Consider the following 14622-nt stretch of genomic DNA (forward strand, 5'->3'; position numbering starts at 1 on the left):
TATAGTTTTTCCCTGCTCAGTCACAGAGCAAATGAGCTGTTGTTGTTGAGACTCTTGCTAAAAGGGTATCGCTGTCTGTTTAGAGCTGGGCAAGCCTCTCCATATGTGTTTAACTGTTCTAGTTAAAGGGAATATTGTGCAGTGGGTATCTTTGTAAATCCTCTGAGTAAAGTATTTCAAAACATTTTTTTCCTTAATAAAGGAATCCTTAAGCTTATGCACGTCACTGATGTATGTAAAACCAGTCAAAACTTACGTAGTCACATATTACGATTTACAGATTGTAGCTGCACATAGCAATTATACGTAGTATATCTGAAAGTTAATTACTGTCCTTTTGGAAGTGCCTAATTTGAAGTAGTGAAAAACTTGAAAGGATGCTAAAATCTTTTAATTTGAAATAATTTTAAAAGATGCTAGAGTTCAATGAAGGTATTGCAAACTGTGAAAACAAACCTTGTGCCAGTAGTGTTGCCCAGTGACATTTTGTGCGGGGCAGATAAACAGTCCGTAAACTGACCCAATCAGATAAAAATTTAGTCGTAATAAAGGATGAGTCTGTTCAGAATCTGTGTCCTGATATGTCATCCTTTCATCGTTCTTATCAAGAGTTGATAATTTTTCAAGGTGAACCCACACTGAAAACACAGTGCTCGTGATAGATTTGCTTCCCCCACTCCCCTGAAAGTAAGCTTAGGATTCCTGAGAACTGTAGCTGTATTTACTCTTCTATTATATAGATCAGTCAGTATCACTTGGAGGAAGTATTTCTGTTTATCTTGATGAACCATTTACGTAGTGAGCTAGGGATTAAAAAATCTGTTTAAAACACAGCCATGTGCAAAGTTCCTCAACCTGTCTTTTAGCATATCTGTGATTGTTTTGAGTTAAGATTTGAGAAAGTCAAGACTATAATAAAGCTGTTTTCCGTTGATTTGTGTGGTCTTCCAGCCTGCACACTACTGTTTCCTATAAAGCAAGCTTTTGCTGTCTCTTGTTTTGTTGTGCTAGGTGGGCTTATTGCACCATTCTTTCCTCAGGCAGATGGTGACATAAGTCTGTGTTTTGAAGGACAGAGTAAAAAAGTCAATGCAGTTCTGGTGTGAAGAGTGACTCTAAATGCAGCATTGCAAAGATTGTTTCTGTGGAACTGTGATTTTATTGTCATACATACAGAGCTGAGCTTCCTACAAGCTCAGTATAGTATCTGAAAGGCAAGCTGTCTTTGGCTTTGTTGCAAAACACAGATGTGACAAAATATTCCAGGGAAAGTTTGCAAAGTAAGAACATGCATTTTTTCAAAGGTGATTTCTAAGATAGATTCAGAATTTGAACTTCTGTAGCTCCTACTTTATAAAAGCTCTGTTTAAATTTGGATAGTCAACCTGTCTTTGCAGGGCAGTAATGTGTCTAGGAAGAAGTCTAGAAGAAATTGCAGAAAACGAGTCAACAGCTTGTGAGAATATATGTATTACATGGACTTCCAAAGTTGCAAGTTACTTTTCACAACTCATGATTCAGGGAAATATTATTTTGTAGTACTGATATTCCCATGCTAACAGACATCAATACAGTCTTGGTCTGGAGGCCAGTAGCGTTATTTAACACTTCTTCTGGATTTAAAATAGTGTTTGGACCAGCATGCTTACTGAGCAGTGAGCTTAGAAAACTTTCTTGCCTTTGAAAATAAATCTAAAAAGTCAAAAGGCTCTTAAGTGCTAGTAATCCTCTGAAAACATGAGCCTAACAAAGTGGATCAGAACATGACTTGTTTTGTTCGTAGTGATTGGCAGGTTGTCAAACATAGGAAAGGCTTTCATCTGAACAATCTTCTGAATATCATTGTAGTAGTATTACTGTTCTATGAAGCAGGCGTGGACACTGGCTTAAGGAGAGTCATACTTCGAAACAGAAGTGAACACCTACTGTATTTGTTCTGTTCTTTGTTTACAAATGACGGATACGTATTTTTTTCCCAAGTCTTTCATTTTAAGCAGTTAGATCTGCTACCCGGTGTTACTGTCACTTGTTAAAAGCATTAAACCACATTAATGTGGTTTACTGGAGTTAATTTTCTTCCTAGGAGCCCGTATGGTGCTGTGTTTTGGATTTGTGACCAAAGCAGCGTTCGTGACACGCCGATGTTCTAGCTGTTGTGGAGCAGCACTTACGCAGTGTCAAAGCCTTTTCTGTTTCTCACGCTGCCCTGCTAGCGAGCAGAGGGAGGGTGCGCCAGAAGCTGAGACAGGGCACAGCCGGGACAGCTGAACCCCGCTGACCACAGGGGGACCCCATACCACACGGCGTTTTGCTCAGCAGTAGAAGCTGGGAGGCGGAGGAAGGGGGGACGTCTGGAGTTGCAGTGTTTGGCTTCCCAAGTAACTGCTACAGGTGATGAAGCCCTGCTTTCTGGGAAGCCGCTGAGCACCTGCCTGCGGTTGGGACGTAGTGAACGAATTCCTTGCTTTGTTTTGCTTGCACTCGTGGCTTTTGCTTTCCCTGTAAGCTGTCATTATCTCGGCCTACAGGCTTTCTCACTTCTACTCTTCCTTTCCTCTTCTCCCACTGCGGGTGGAGGGGGGAAGCGGGTGAACAGCTGCGTGGTGCTTAGCTGCCTGCCAGGGTTAATCCACAACATTTCGCTACAACACATAGCTGAGCCGTTTGGGTTTTTTCAGACTTGTGCATAAGTCATGACTAGATATAAATAAACTTTTATTTGAAATCACTAGATGTACTGCCGCATGCCCCAGGAGGTCGTGCCGCAACTCTGCTGTACCTCGTTTGTTATCTTTAAATTATACACAATAGAAAAGAATTGGAAGTACATACAGATCGAAAGGTTTAACGTAAAAGAGTGAGAGGGTGAAAATGAGTGTGCGCAATTACTGCAAGTAAAACACTGAAGTGACATTTGCTCTCATAGAAGTGTAAGTACACCTTACTGTGTTGCTGTTTTTAAGACGGCAGCCGAGCAGTTGCGAGGTTGCATGCTGCATTCTGTATTTGTGAGTCACTTAGGAGACACAGTGTTTGGACCTATGTTTTTTGACCTTGAAAACCTGGTGTGTTTCATAGCTTGAAACAGGAGTACACAGGCTACATACATGTGTTTTGGCTAGAACTAACTTGAGTATTAAGTTAGCATGGATTTGCACAACTGCTGAACTTTGTGGTTAAACCCAGCAAATAGCCGTATACAGGTAATTAGGTTTGTATATTGTTTTTAGTGCGTATCAGTGCAGCTGTCCACAGGGGTTAATATACTCTTATGTCCTGAAGTTGAGGTGTCCTTGTCTGATGTACTTTCGGCAAGGTCAGTAGGGGCTGTATCTGCTGAGCATGCTTGTCTGCATGTTAATGCTGATAAGCAGAAGCCCTTTTTCAGAGCCTCTCTATCCAGATACCTTCTTGTAGTATTATGCTAGTCAGATATGAATTTACCGACACCTCCAAAAGATTACTAAGTGTTGAGAATTTGTAAGGGGCACATTTAAGTTCACATCCTCTTTCCATCTTCAGCCTGTGATTTCATGGGCAGATAATCCAATCTAGTGGCTTGCTGCTGCCCAGGGGAGGCACGCTCACTTCTCTTCCTCCCAGCTTTGCCAAGTACGGCTGTACGTCCTTTCTCCTTTTTGCATTAGCTTTGGTGTATATCAAAACCTGCAAACCAGTTTAATTCACTAAAATGTCAGAAAAGTGTCCATTTTCTCCTGCTTGGGTTAATTGTCCTCCATCTTTATTCAATTGCCTTACGTCATGGAGGGTGTTCAGCGAGCTGTAAGGTAGGCAAGCTGGTGTAAGGTAGGCAGCAGGAGCAGCGTGGGACAGAGGAAAAGGAGCATCCCTTTTTTGTGGCAGTCATCTGTTATGACTGATCAAGCCACCTCATGAATTCTTACCCTTAGTGTATTCTCCCAGGAATCTGAGAGACTCCTCTTTGGGTATGACTCCTGTTCATACTTCTAAATCTTACTGTTTGGCAGCTATTGGCTCTAATTTTGATATTTCAGTAGTCAGCTGTTCATCAAGTAATCAGCAAAAAAATGTTCATGTTTGGGAAAAAAAAAAGATTGGCTTTGTGGACAGAAATTATCTCCAGATGCTCAAATCCTCTTGCTGTTTGGCCTGAGCACTCAAGAAAACCAGACTCTAGTTTTAGAGATTGCAGACTGTCAGTTCATGCTGGTGGCTTTGGGTAGAAATTGATTTCTTCTGTCAAAACTCAAGTTTAAAATGTAGCATCTGTTTGTTTGTTTTCCTTGGCTGTAATTATTCAGAGGTGTTAATCCAGGAACACTTGGCTGTTACAGCCTGCCATAATTTTCTTTTTCCTTTCCTGTCCTTCTTTCAGATGCTTTGCATGCCTACTTTGGGATCTGTGGTTTGTCGTTAATTGGAGAACCTGGTATTTGCCAAGTTCATCCCGCCCTGAACGTAAGCACAAGAACCACAGAGCGCCTTCACCAGCTTCATCAGATCTGGAAAACAAGGACTCAAAACAGTGTTCAGACAACACACACGTCTCTACGTGACTGACTTAGACTTGAATGTAGTTCTGGTAGCATAATTGTAGCCCAAGGTTAAAAGCCATGTATAACCAATGTGCTCTTTTAAGTGCTGGAGTCATACAATCAGATCTGTGTTGGTGGCATCACTTTGATAGAGAGTTGCCTTCAGCAGGTTATTCTGCATTGTGAAAAAAGGAAATATTTTGATTATATAGAAGTTTGTCACCACAGACTGTAAGTGGCTCTTCAAATGGCTTTACTTCTGAGAAATCCCTTGAGGCATTTAAACTTCATTTTTATTTTATTTTTTTAAATTTGTGCATACTGTGTCAAAATATATAATGGGGAAGTATTTTCAAAATCTGTTTACATATCATACAGTATAGCACAGAACCTTGGAGTTCTTTATGACCTTAATGTTTGACATATTTTTGGTAGAGAATCTCCCATTTTAAGTCTCGGTTAAAGGTTACCTTTTATCGTCTACTTTCAGATTCCATAAACTTTGTTAAAAAAAAAAAAAAATAAAATTATTTTATTCAGTATACTGGACTTCTAAAGTTGTGTGGCCTTACTAAATGGATTTCATAATTCCTCTGAGTAGCTTCTACACAGATGCAGTGGATCGTTAGCCAAAGAGTTTTCATTTGAAATGTTCTCCTTGTGTGAAATGCAATGAGAGTGTGGTGGATTGAGGTATGACAATAAGAGATATTGAACACAGTCTTTTGGAGGAGTAGCTGTGTGCAGAGCAGCATTAGAACCTGTTTCCAAAGTCAGGCCTTTGCAATACATTAAAAGTGTACAGCTGCACTCTGATTATTCTTCTTACACATATTTCCCTCTTAGTGTGAAATAATTCAGAGTTTCTTAACCATTCTGTGTAAAGAATGAAACAGTGGTCTTAAAGTAGTGGCAGTTGTTTACTGTTAGAGAGATGATGAACATTCTCAGCTTATTTAGCAGTGGTGCCTTACTTCGTATGCTTGAAATGCTGCTCAGAATCAAAGCACGTAATTTTGCCGCTGTTGTGTTTGTGGCAGGTCAGTTTGTGCATTTCAGGCATACAGTAGACACCAGGATGTCTTTCTGCTTGCCAGTCATTAAGGCACATTTTTTTTCTAAAGGACTCCCAAACACAGATAACTGAAGACCTCTCAAGCCAGATTAAGCACACCGTTTGACACCGCTAAGCCCAAACAAACAGGATATAGACTCTTTCAGTCAGCAGAAAGAGCTTCAGGAATAACCATGGTTCTGATTTTGCAATGCAGTGCAAGTGAAAAGGCTAGAGGAGTTGTACCCCTATTAGACATGTTGGAGAGATCCAATGGGCACCTGCAGGCTAACGGAACAATCCGAGTGTCCAAACCTGTAGCAGCCTTCCTACTTAAAGAAATGGGTTTTATTTCTATAAGCAGATTAATTTCCATGGCAGCATTGGGAGCATCACCAGTGGTGGTGGTCTGCTTTGAAAAGCAGAAGAGCATGGGGCAGGGCTTGGAAGTAAGACGTGTGATCTAGGCATGTCCCAGTAGACACTTTCCTTGCAGGAGGAGAGGCTACGTAGCTGGAAGAACTACGAAATGCGGAGCGGTGTAAGCAACGGGACTGTAGGGCTAGTATTGGGACGGGTGAATGAGGTGCTTGAGTAGGACTGGTGCGGAGTAAGAGAATACTAGAACTGGGAGATACAGAGGGTGGAAAGAAGAGACGAATAGGGAAGGGAATGTGGAGTAAGAGTGTGGAACCGAAATGGTGGAAAGGATTTGAGCTGCCATGGGTAAGTGCATAGATCAGGGAGCAAGAGCAGGAGGGAGGTACTGACTCGAGCAACCCGAGAGAGTGAAGTGAGGAAGGTAGAGCTTGGGAATTTGTTTTATTCCCTGTGTCCTGAGATGACCTGAAATCGGCTGCAAATAAAAACAAATAGTAGAGATACCAAACAGAGAGGATCTACCAGGCTGGGGGCACGCTACAGTAGTTCTGCGGGAGTCCATTTTTCTGGAGGAGCTTAATGGGATGTTGGTCAGCAAAGGCTGAGGTAGCTTCCGTGAACAGAAGACTCGGGTCATGGGGATCTACCTAGCTGAGAGTCTACTAAGAAAAACCCCACCAAACTTGGTGTAAAAGTTGTTCAAAATAGCACAGTATTTGCTTGTCCATGACATCAGATGGCGGCTGCAAGTTGACCCGTGGTAGAGTGGGGTGGGGTTTTGGAACATGGCAAAGTTACAATGAAGATGAGATGCAACTGTAGCTACCCATCCTTACCTGTACCTCTCGCCTTGTTGGAGAACTGTCTGTGTCTAAAAAACACTTCTAGCATTTAGTACATTCCCTGTTAGAGGAAGTACCTTTGAATTTTGGAAGAATTGAATAAGGTGCTCTAAGCCTCTGCTGGGAAACATCCCAAATATTGATACTTTCTTACTTGGCTGCATGAGGAATGATGTATTTGATTATTGTGGCGCAAATCCTTACTTGCAAAATCCTAAACTATGGTTCCTGAATTTGCCTGTCTGTGACTGGGTGCTCATCTGTGAGGGACATCAGGGTAGAGAAGTATATGGGGGCAGCAGTGGAAAATCATACTCTGTGAATAACAAGTTAATTTCTCATGGCAAGTAATTTAACAGTGTTCTGCTTTGAAAAGCAGCTAATATTTCTTGCTTTGTTTTCTGTATCTGTAAGCTGCCTTGGGTTGTTTCTACAGATTTTACATTTCACATCTCCTTGGCCCCCAGTTATTCTACAACTTTTTTTTTTCCCCACAGCTAAATAACGTCATTCTTTCAGGCTGAACGTTGACAGCAGTTACCCTTTTCTAACGGCTGCAGGAGGCGTATTTGTTTCCCATTAATTCCCAAAGTTTGTTCTGAAGCCAGAAAAATTTGTATGCCTTCACCCTACGCTGAGAATCTGATTACACTGAGAATCAATTAATTAATTGGTTTAAAATCTTTAATCTTTTTTAAGTTGACAAAAATCTGTGCTAATAACCAACTCCGCATGCATCATTTGCCATTCTTAATGCCCTAGTTGATGTGGGGCAAACAAATGGTGAACATTGAATGTTAACTGTGTAGTTAATGCTAGATTGCATTGCCTCTCCCTTTTTTGTGGTTATCGTGTCTTCTGACTAGAAGAGTGTTAAATCATAAATCAATGGACAACAATTCCACAGATAAGAAGAGGAGTCCATAACCTAAACCTCTTTTAAAACAGAGACGTCCAAATGCAGCGAAAACTTGAACGGTGAAGCTTAAATGTTGCTAGAAAAAGCAAACCATGTGATCGCTATCCACCAGTAATAATTTTCTGTTAACCACAGCTTCACGTTGCTGAGGCTGAACCTAAGTAAGAAACGAATACATTAAATGGCTTTACCGTGTTCTTGAGGATGTAAACCATCTTGACCATCAGGGCTTGCACTACGCACAATGGCTACGCTGCCACAACCTTTTGAAGTTCCAGCAATGGTATCGTGCAACAGCCCCGCTTCCCAATTCTTCCTGTTTATCAAGAATATCTTTATAAAATTAATGCCTTATGTAATCCTCAGCAGCACTCAAAGCTTGCCGATGTTGGCTCAGGCTGACAAACGTATGCCAGCTGGGTTGCCCCTATCTTGCCTGAAGGGCTCTCAAACTGTGTCTGTGGTTCTACCTCATCTTCCGGAAAACCAGCTTTGAACTGGCTTGTTGAGCACAGGAAGTTAAATGTGTCCTTTCAACGGGATCTGAGGAGTGAGGTTTTAAACATTGTCATTGGGGCTTTCACAGCAACTTGATTTCTACATAGCTGCTGCCAGATACGGTAACACCATTGTGGAAGGCTGTTGTTAAATATGTTCGTACTTATGAACTTTTCCCCTTGAGAAATTCTTTTCTAAATGGAACAGTCGTCAGCTGTGAACAAAAACTAACAAGTAAATTGGGTGTTGGAGCATGTATGCTGAAAAACATATTAAGTCTACCTTGATCCATGCGCTGATGCCCTGTAACAAAGTAAAAGGTAACCTGAGCGGAGCTGAAGAAGTTACATCATATGTGCAGTTCTCCATGGAAGCCAGTATCAAAAATGAAATACCCTGTAGAAAGAATTGCGTTCCCAGAAAAATACATTTCACCTTTGTAGCAAGTCCTCTGCCCTTCAGTTTGGGGTTATCTTGTGCAGAAGGGAAGGAACGATGATTCCAAAGTCAGAGCCCTCTTGGACAGCACCTCTCCTTGCGTTTTGGAAGAACCCCGCTGTTGGTGCCCCTGCAGAGGTAGATGACATGTTGTCGGAATGTGAGGAGAGAGACCCCCAGGTAAGCAGAACCTATTGCTGCAACTAAAACGTGAAACATCTCCAGAATTCATCAGGTGAATGACAATATTCATCTGTTTAGGTTGGTGTTAGATACCGTGGTTGTTCTGAAAAGCTCTCGTTTTGCTATTGCAAGTAGAGACTATTTAACAAGTTTTCCTCGCTTTAGACAAGCACTGGGTGAAAGAGAAGAAAGTCTCATCATCTTTATACTAAATGATTATTAAATTACTGGACCGAGTGGTTACAGTATGTCACAGATTTACACCTCCAGCCCACCAGTTTAAAGCTTTTGTCTTCCCGGTCTCTATTTTCCTGATTAGTTTCTGAATTTAATGAAAGTCAAGGAAGTGTTGCTTTGGGAAGCAGGGAAGACTCTCTTCTTCCTCGTGAGCTGTAGCTCTTGCGGGGTGGGTTTTCTTGCCAAACCAGTCGGATGTTCTGGGTGAAGAATTGCTCACGCGCCATCTCCTCAAGGGCACTGAAAATTATAACCTCCAAAGGTTTTCAAGCTGAACCCACCAAAGGCAGCAAACCCCTACGCTACTACTTTGGTTTTGAGGCACTGGCAAAGTGCTTTGGTAACTGCATTGCAAGGATGTCCTTTAAAATGTTCATCTGTAGGTACGGGCTCTGTACTTGGGAATGGGACTGGACAGAAGTGGCCACTATCACTGGAGAACAAGCAGGATCCCGAGGAAGGAAACGGTCCTGCCTCTCAGTAAAAAAGGGGAAGTTCATGAAGGAAGAGAAAAATCTGTGTGAGAACAATCTGCAACCTCTCACTTCAAGAATTTCAAAATGTGCATGGGAGGGGAAATGTTTGTGTTAAGGAAAGGGCTTTCAACTTGACAGATTAGGTTGTTTATGTTAAACTCACAAATGAAAGGAGGGAGATACACACGTGGGAGCCTGTGTTTTTACAGTTTTAGTCATGTATGCACGTGAAGGTGGCTTCCGTGTTAACTCCTAACAGTGAGGATAACCAGGCTCTGGTCCAAGGACCGGGAGGACCCTGTGCGCCAGATAAAGCAACCAGCTTGCATGCTCGCAGTCTGAGAGAGCACGGAGACCTTCATGAAGCTATTTCTGCAAGAACCATCCCTGGGTTTCCAGGGATCCAGATCTCTCCCCATGTCCCCTTCGCTACAGCACATGGGACAGAGGCTCTGCCTCACCCTGGGAGGGAGAATCCCGCCTTATCCTTTTATGGGAGGTCTGCAGAAGGACAATTTGATGTGAAAATGACAGAATAGAAGTCAAGGTACAGCTTCCTGTTGGTCGTCACCCTTCCTGAGCGCTTGTGGGACGAGAGCGGTGCTTATGCTGCCTAGAGAGCTAAATATGCAGGACTGCTGTTGAAATTGTATGCTGCCTTTGGTTAATTCAAAGGTTTCCCTAAGCACAGAGCTGTATCTGTTTGCTGTTGTTATGCTGCCCGGGAGTCTTCATTTAGCAGCCTTCTTTAAATTATGACCCTTACTAAAATAGGCTCACTTTACAAAATTACATTTTAATCTTGGACCCAACCTTCGTACTGCTTATTATACCATTAAAGCCTCCTTTAACTTCAGACTCATGGTGGAGAAGCACCGTGCCGAGAGGCATCTGTGTAAACCTACTGCCCAAGGAGCTTTCGTCAGGGGTGCTCTTTCATAGCGGGTTACACTAACAACTTTTGTGAATGACATAAGGACAGCTGATCCCGCCTTGGGGCACTTTGGCGGACTCCTAAGGTCTTGAGGACCTTCCTGGACTATTTTTTACAGTTCTTTAGTTAGTTCTACTTTAATGCTGTAATTTTGGTCATTCCCCCCCCCCCCCCCCCCCCCCCAGTAAATTCTTAAATGAAGGAGAGTTTCGCTGGTGGAACTGTTTAAGGTAGTGCTGATCTGCAAGGTACGTAGATGGGATTGGGGGGGTGTTTCTATATATAGCACAAAGATACTTCAGAGGAAATCAGAAATCTTAGAAGGATTGGGCATATTTGCACTCTGGTCTGTGCGCTCATACTTTGCAGGTCAGCTGTCCTGGGGCGGTGCTGGCTGCCCAGCGTCCTCCTGAAATAGCCTCTGAAGTGCGCAGCTCTCTGGGGGGGTCAAACACAGGATTCTGCTAGAGATCTGTCTGGATGAGGCTTTCCAACACAGCCAGGGGCTCTTCTATACTTCTTTCGTATACCGCTCTATATATAACTCCCTGTATATGGCCAGACAGAGTGCGTCCTGTGGAGTGGTGATGACATGTGCCCTCTGTGGCTTCCCGGTTGCTATAGATAGCTTCCTACGCAGACCATGCAAAGCGCTCCTACCAGCAGGCTCCATGCCTTGACACTTGTTTTCACTGTAAGTAAACTCCAGCCCCAAGCAACTTGCTGCAAAATGAGCTGCTGCTGGTAGGAGTGAGGACCGCGATGGTGGGTATCTAAAGAAAAGATGCAAACCGTGTTACCAAGGTGAGCTTCCCTGGCCACAGGCCAAGTCCTGTCCCCTTCCCCTCTGCCACCCCGGGCTTATCCTAGTTTTTATTAGACGCAGATACAAGGGAAGAGCAGAGGCGCACGTTCTCCGCTCTGCCTGAGATGCGCACCCCTCCCCGCGGAGGGGTGTTCCCGACTCCGAGGGTGAGTTGGGAATGGCAGCTCTCGGTGGGAAAGCTGTTCCCCAGCCCTGTCGTGGGCACGCTCCTGTGCTCAGTAGCACTCGGCCCAGGACCCAGGCAGGCACCAGAGCCTGCACTCTGCCCTGCGGGGCCCCACGCGTAGCAGCAGGTAGGCTCCTAGCCCATTTCTTCTCCTGCTCCTGGGGGGCCCTAACTCTGCATCTCCTTTACCACCCGCCTGTAACCCCTCCGAGCTGTCGCAGGCTTTCTCACCTCCTGTGACTCCAGGTCGTGGTCCAGGAGCCACGGAACAGGGAGGCTTCGCAGGTCCCCGTACGAAGCAAAGGCAAGCACGCTGCTTTTGGGGGCAGCAGAAACCCGAGGAAACACGCAGACCCGCATTTGAGATGTTACGTAGCGTCTGGTCCCCAGGGAGGGCAGTATTTTAAGCCGAAGACTCCGCAGGCTATGAAGAGCAACAGTTCCCACGGTCTCCCTTCTATAAAAGGAAATTAAAGTCTGCAGCAGCTGCTGATCTGATAGCCGGCCTGGATGGGATCCCCCTCCCATCCTCCTACTGGCTGCCCAGCCGACTCCAGCTACCCACGGACAACTCTTGCCATCGGAACAAGCTGAGCCTTCTGGTGCTTTCTGATGCTAGCCAGATTTGGAGCATAAAGCCAGAACAGGAACATAAAGGAAGTTTGGGGGGTTTTGTCCTTCAAAAATAAACGCTCCGATGTTCAGTCGCTCCAGTCTGTACATTGCAAACACTGGCAAAGGAAGATTCGGATACTTTGGAGGCGCTTTGCCTTGCGGGCGGAGGTGGCTCAAGCCTACACACTTCTGCTCACCTACTGGTGTCAGTCAGGAACAGATTATTCTTGATCGCTTTAAACTAATGGCAAAAAATAAATAAAAAAATAAAACCAAACCAGGCCAAAGTGTCCTTCTGCCGACATAGTTTATTTCACCCACCCCAGCTCTATATGAAGACAGTAAAAAGGTAATAAATAATGCAACGTTCCTAGCTAGTAGGAGAAGGATTTTTCTTGCCTTCAGCCAGTTTGAAATCCTGGGCTGGCAAGTCATTTGGGGAGGATGCAGGGAGGAGCCACCCTTGGCAGACCAACATGCGTTTAACTTTCCCTTCCTTCACAGCAGGGCAAAGCGAGCGTGCCCTCGTGAAGTGAGTGCACGATAGCTGAATCGGAGGGAAATCTGTTCCACTCGGGTTGCTGCATCAGGGATGCCTTTTTAAGTATGCTGAGAACTGCTGAAGTTGGCAAGAGGCCTGCAGGAGTCAAAGGAATGAAAAGAAACCTGCGTGGAAACCCGGGGAAATTTCCTTCTCTAGAAACTCCAGAACAGCACGTAAGTGCTTGTCTGCCCATGGTGGGGCCCAGTCTCCCACCACCAGGGACCGTGCTTCTGCATATCGCCCACGTGAGAAAAGCAACCAAGTTCACGCGGCAAGGTTTGTCCTAGCTCACTCGGCACTGCAGTGCGTATGGGACAGGAACACCTTCCGAAGCAACAGCCGAGCGCTCGGGGCTGCAGCTCTCTTACGCTGCACCCCGTGGCTGGCCCTGCACCTTGTGCTGCTCGGCTCGTCCTGCCCCACAGCACACACAGGGAATCATGATCTGGGGGTTTCGGCCCCAAACGGTGCTGGCCAGCCTTGGCATCCATCTCACGTCCAGGACAAGCTGCTGCCCGAGCCCCAGGGAGCAGGAGTGTCACCGTGCTTCACCCTCGGCTTTTTGTCCACACTACAGGGAACAACTTGCCTTGTTGTGACTTCAGACAAACTCCCCTAAGTGACAATTTTGGCCTTTTGCTCTGCGCTGCACGTCCCTTCGTGCGCAGAAGCCAACTTTGCTTAAGCCAGTGGCCCTCTGAGGGGTCACCAGCGCTTTTTCACCCTTCAGAGGGGGGAGCAGATGCAGGACCCCCCATCGGTGCGGTGCTGCTGGCCGAGGCTGGCTGTGACAGTGTTCTCGCTGCGCTGTAGGCAGGTGCTCCAGCAGCGCGGACATCTGCCTAAGTGCTGATCCCAGCTGGCTACTGGTGCTAAAAGCGTGTTGGTGGTGTCAAGGGTCTGCAGAGCCTCGGACGCCCAGAGGACACACAGGTAAAGGTGCAGGCTCGTTCTGGTGCAGTGCGGACGCCGGGAGGGTCAGCGCTGGGCCACAGCGGGGTCTGCACCGGCCTCGCTCTACGCAAATTGACCTTAATCCACTTCCAGTGGGGATGAAAGACTGTATTAACCCATGGGTAAACGGAGCAGAAGAATTTCATTGCAGGAACACAGGGCATGCCATTTTGAAAAAGGAAAGTTAACTCAAACCTAATCCTGGGGTAGTTAAGCTGGAACAAAAGCACAGGACCCCAGCTGGCGCGCTGAAACCTTGAAGGCATAAATTGGACATGCTTTGTAGAGGGGCATGGTGCTCTCTGTGAAGGGCAGATGAGTCTGAAAAGCTTTCGCGCCTAAGCCGCCTTCTTCAGAGCCTTCACTGTTACAGAACTGCCCCTTCTGGAAAACACACACAATCACTAAAACATAGGTTGCCGCAGTCGCATGCGGATCTCGGCAGCGCTCATCTTTCCCTTATCTTTCCCTGATTTGCATGTCTCTGATTTCTTCATTAGACACATTCTTTTAAGCAAATGAATAGAATCAGTAAATTAACAGACTCAAGCCTGCTGTGTTTTCTCCATATTTGTTAAAGCTCTAGATATCCAGAATTCTCTTTATATTGTCAAACTTGATTAACTGTAGTTGTAGCAAAAAATGGCAATTACGCTATATACTGGCGGTATGCATCATTACGTACTTTAGCTGATTCCTTATAAATATCTAATAACATACTCAGTACATCAAATATTAATAGTAGTCTACCTACTTAACCCACATTTCTTAAATGAGCTTGTTCCCAGGGGCATGTGGTATTATGCTAGTGTCGCATGGGACAGGCTAGGAAGAAATATAACGATAGGTTTTCACATAGTACAGATGCAGTTTTCGCTCTGCACTTTATTTGGTTTGTTTATGCCTCACGCGTACAGAATGAATATGTTTACGGTATTTGGATGGAGGTCTTTAAATGGGAGCAAGACAAAAAGCCTGGAGGTAGGCATCTCCGGTGTCAGAAAGGTCTGAGCACAGTAGAACAAAAAGTCTGGCTCC

The 14622-nt window shown here is 44.9% G+C and overlaps 1 protein-coding gene across 1 annotated transcript in view; it reads left to right on the plus strand.

Moving 5' to 3' along the window:
* PGGT1B (protein geranylgeranyltransferase type I subunit beta) overlaps positions 1-6571 on the plus strand; it is a 44387-nt gene extending 37816 nt beyond the window's left edge. The window contains 2 exon segments of the mRNA XM_049794868.1: positions 4358-4489; positions 4492-6571. Of these exon segments, the coding sequence (XP_049650825.1) occupies positions 4358-4489; positions 4492-4538 (179 nt within the window). The 3' untranslated portion in view covers positions 4539-6571.
* The last annotated feature ends 8051 nt before the right edge of the window (positions 6572-14622 follow it).

The sequence above is a fragment of the Accipiter gentilis genome, chromosome Z (genome assembly GCF_929443795.1).
Source record: "Accipiter gentilis chromosome Z, bAccGen1.1, whole genome shotgun sequence".
In the NCBI taxonomy this organism is placed as follows: Eukaryota; Metazoa; Chordata; class Aves; order Accipitriformes; family Accipitridae; genus Astur; species Astur gentilis.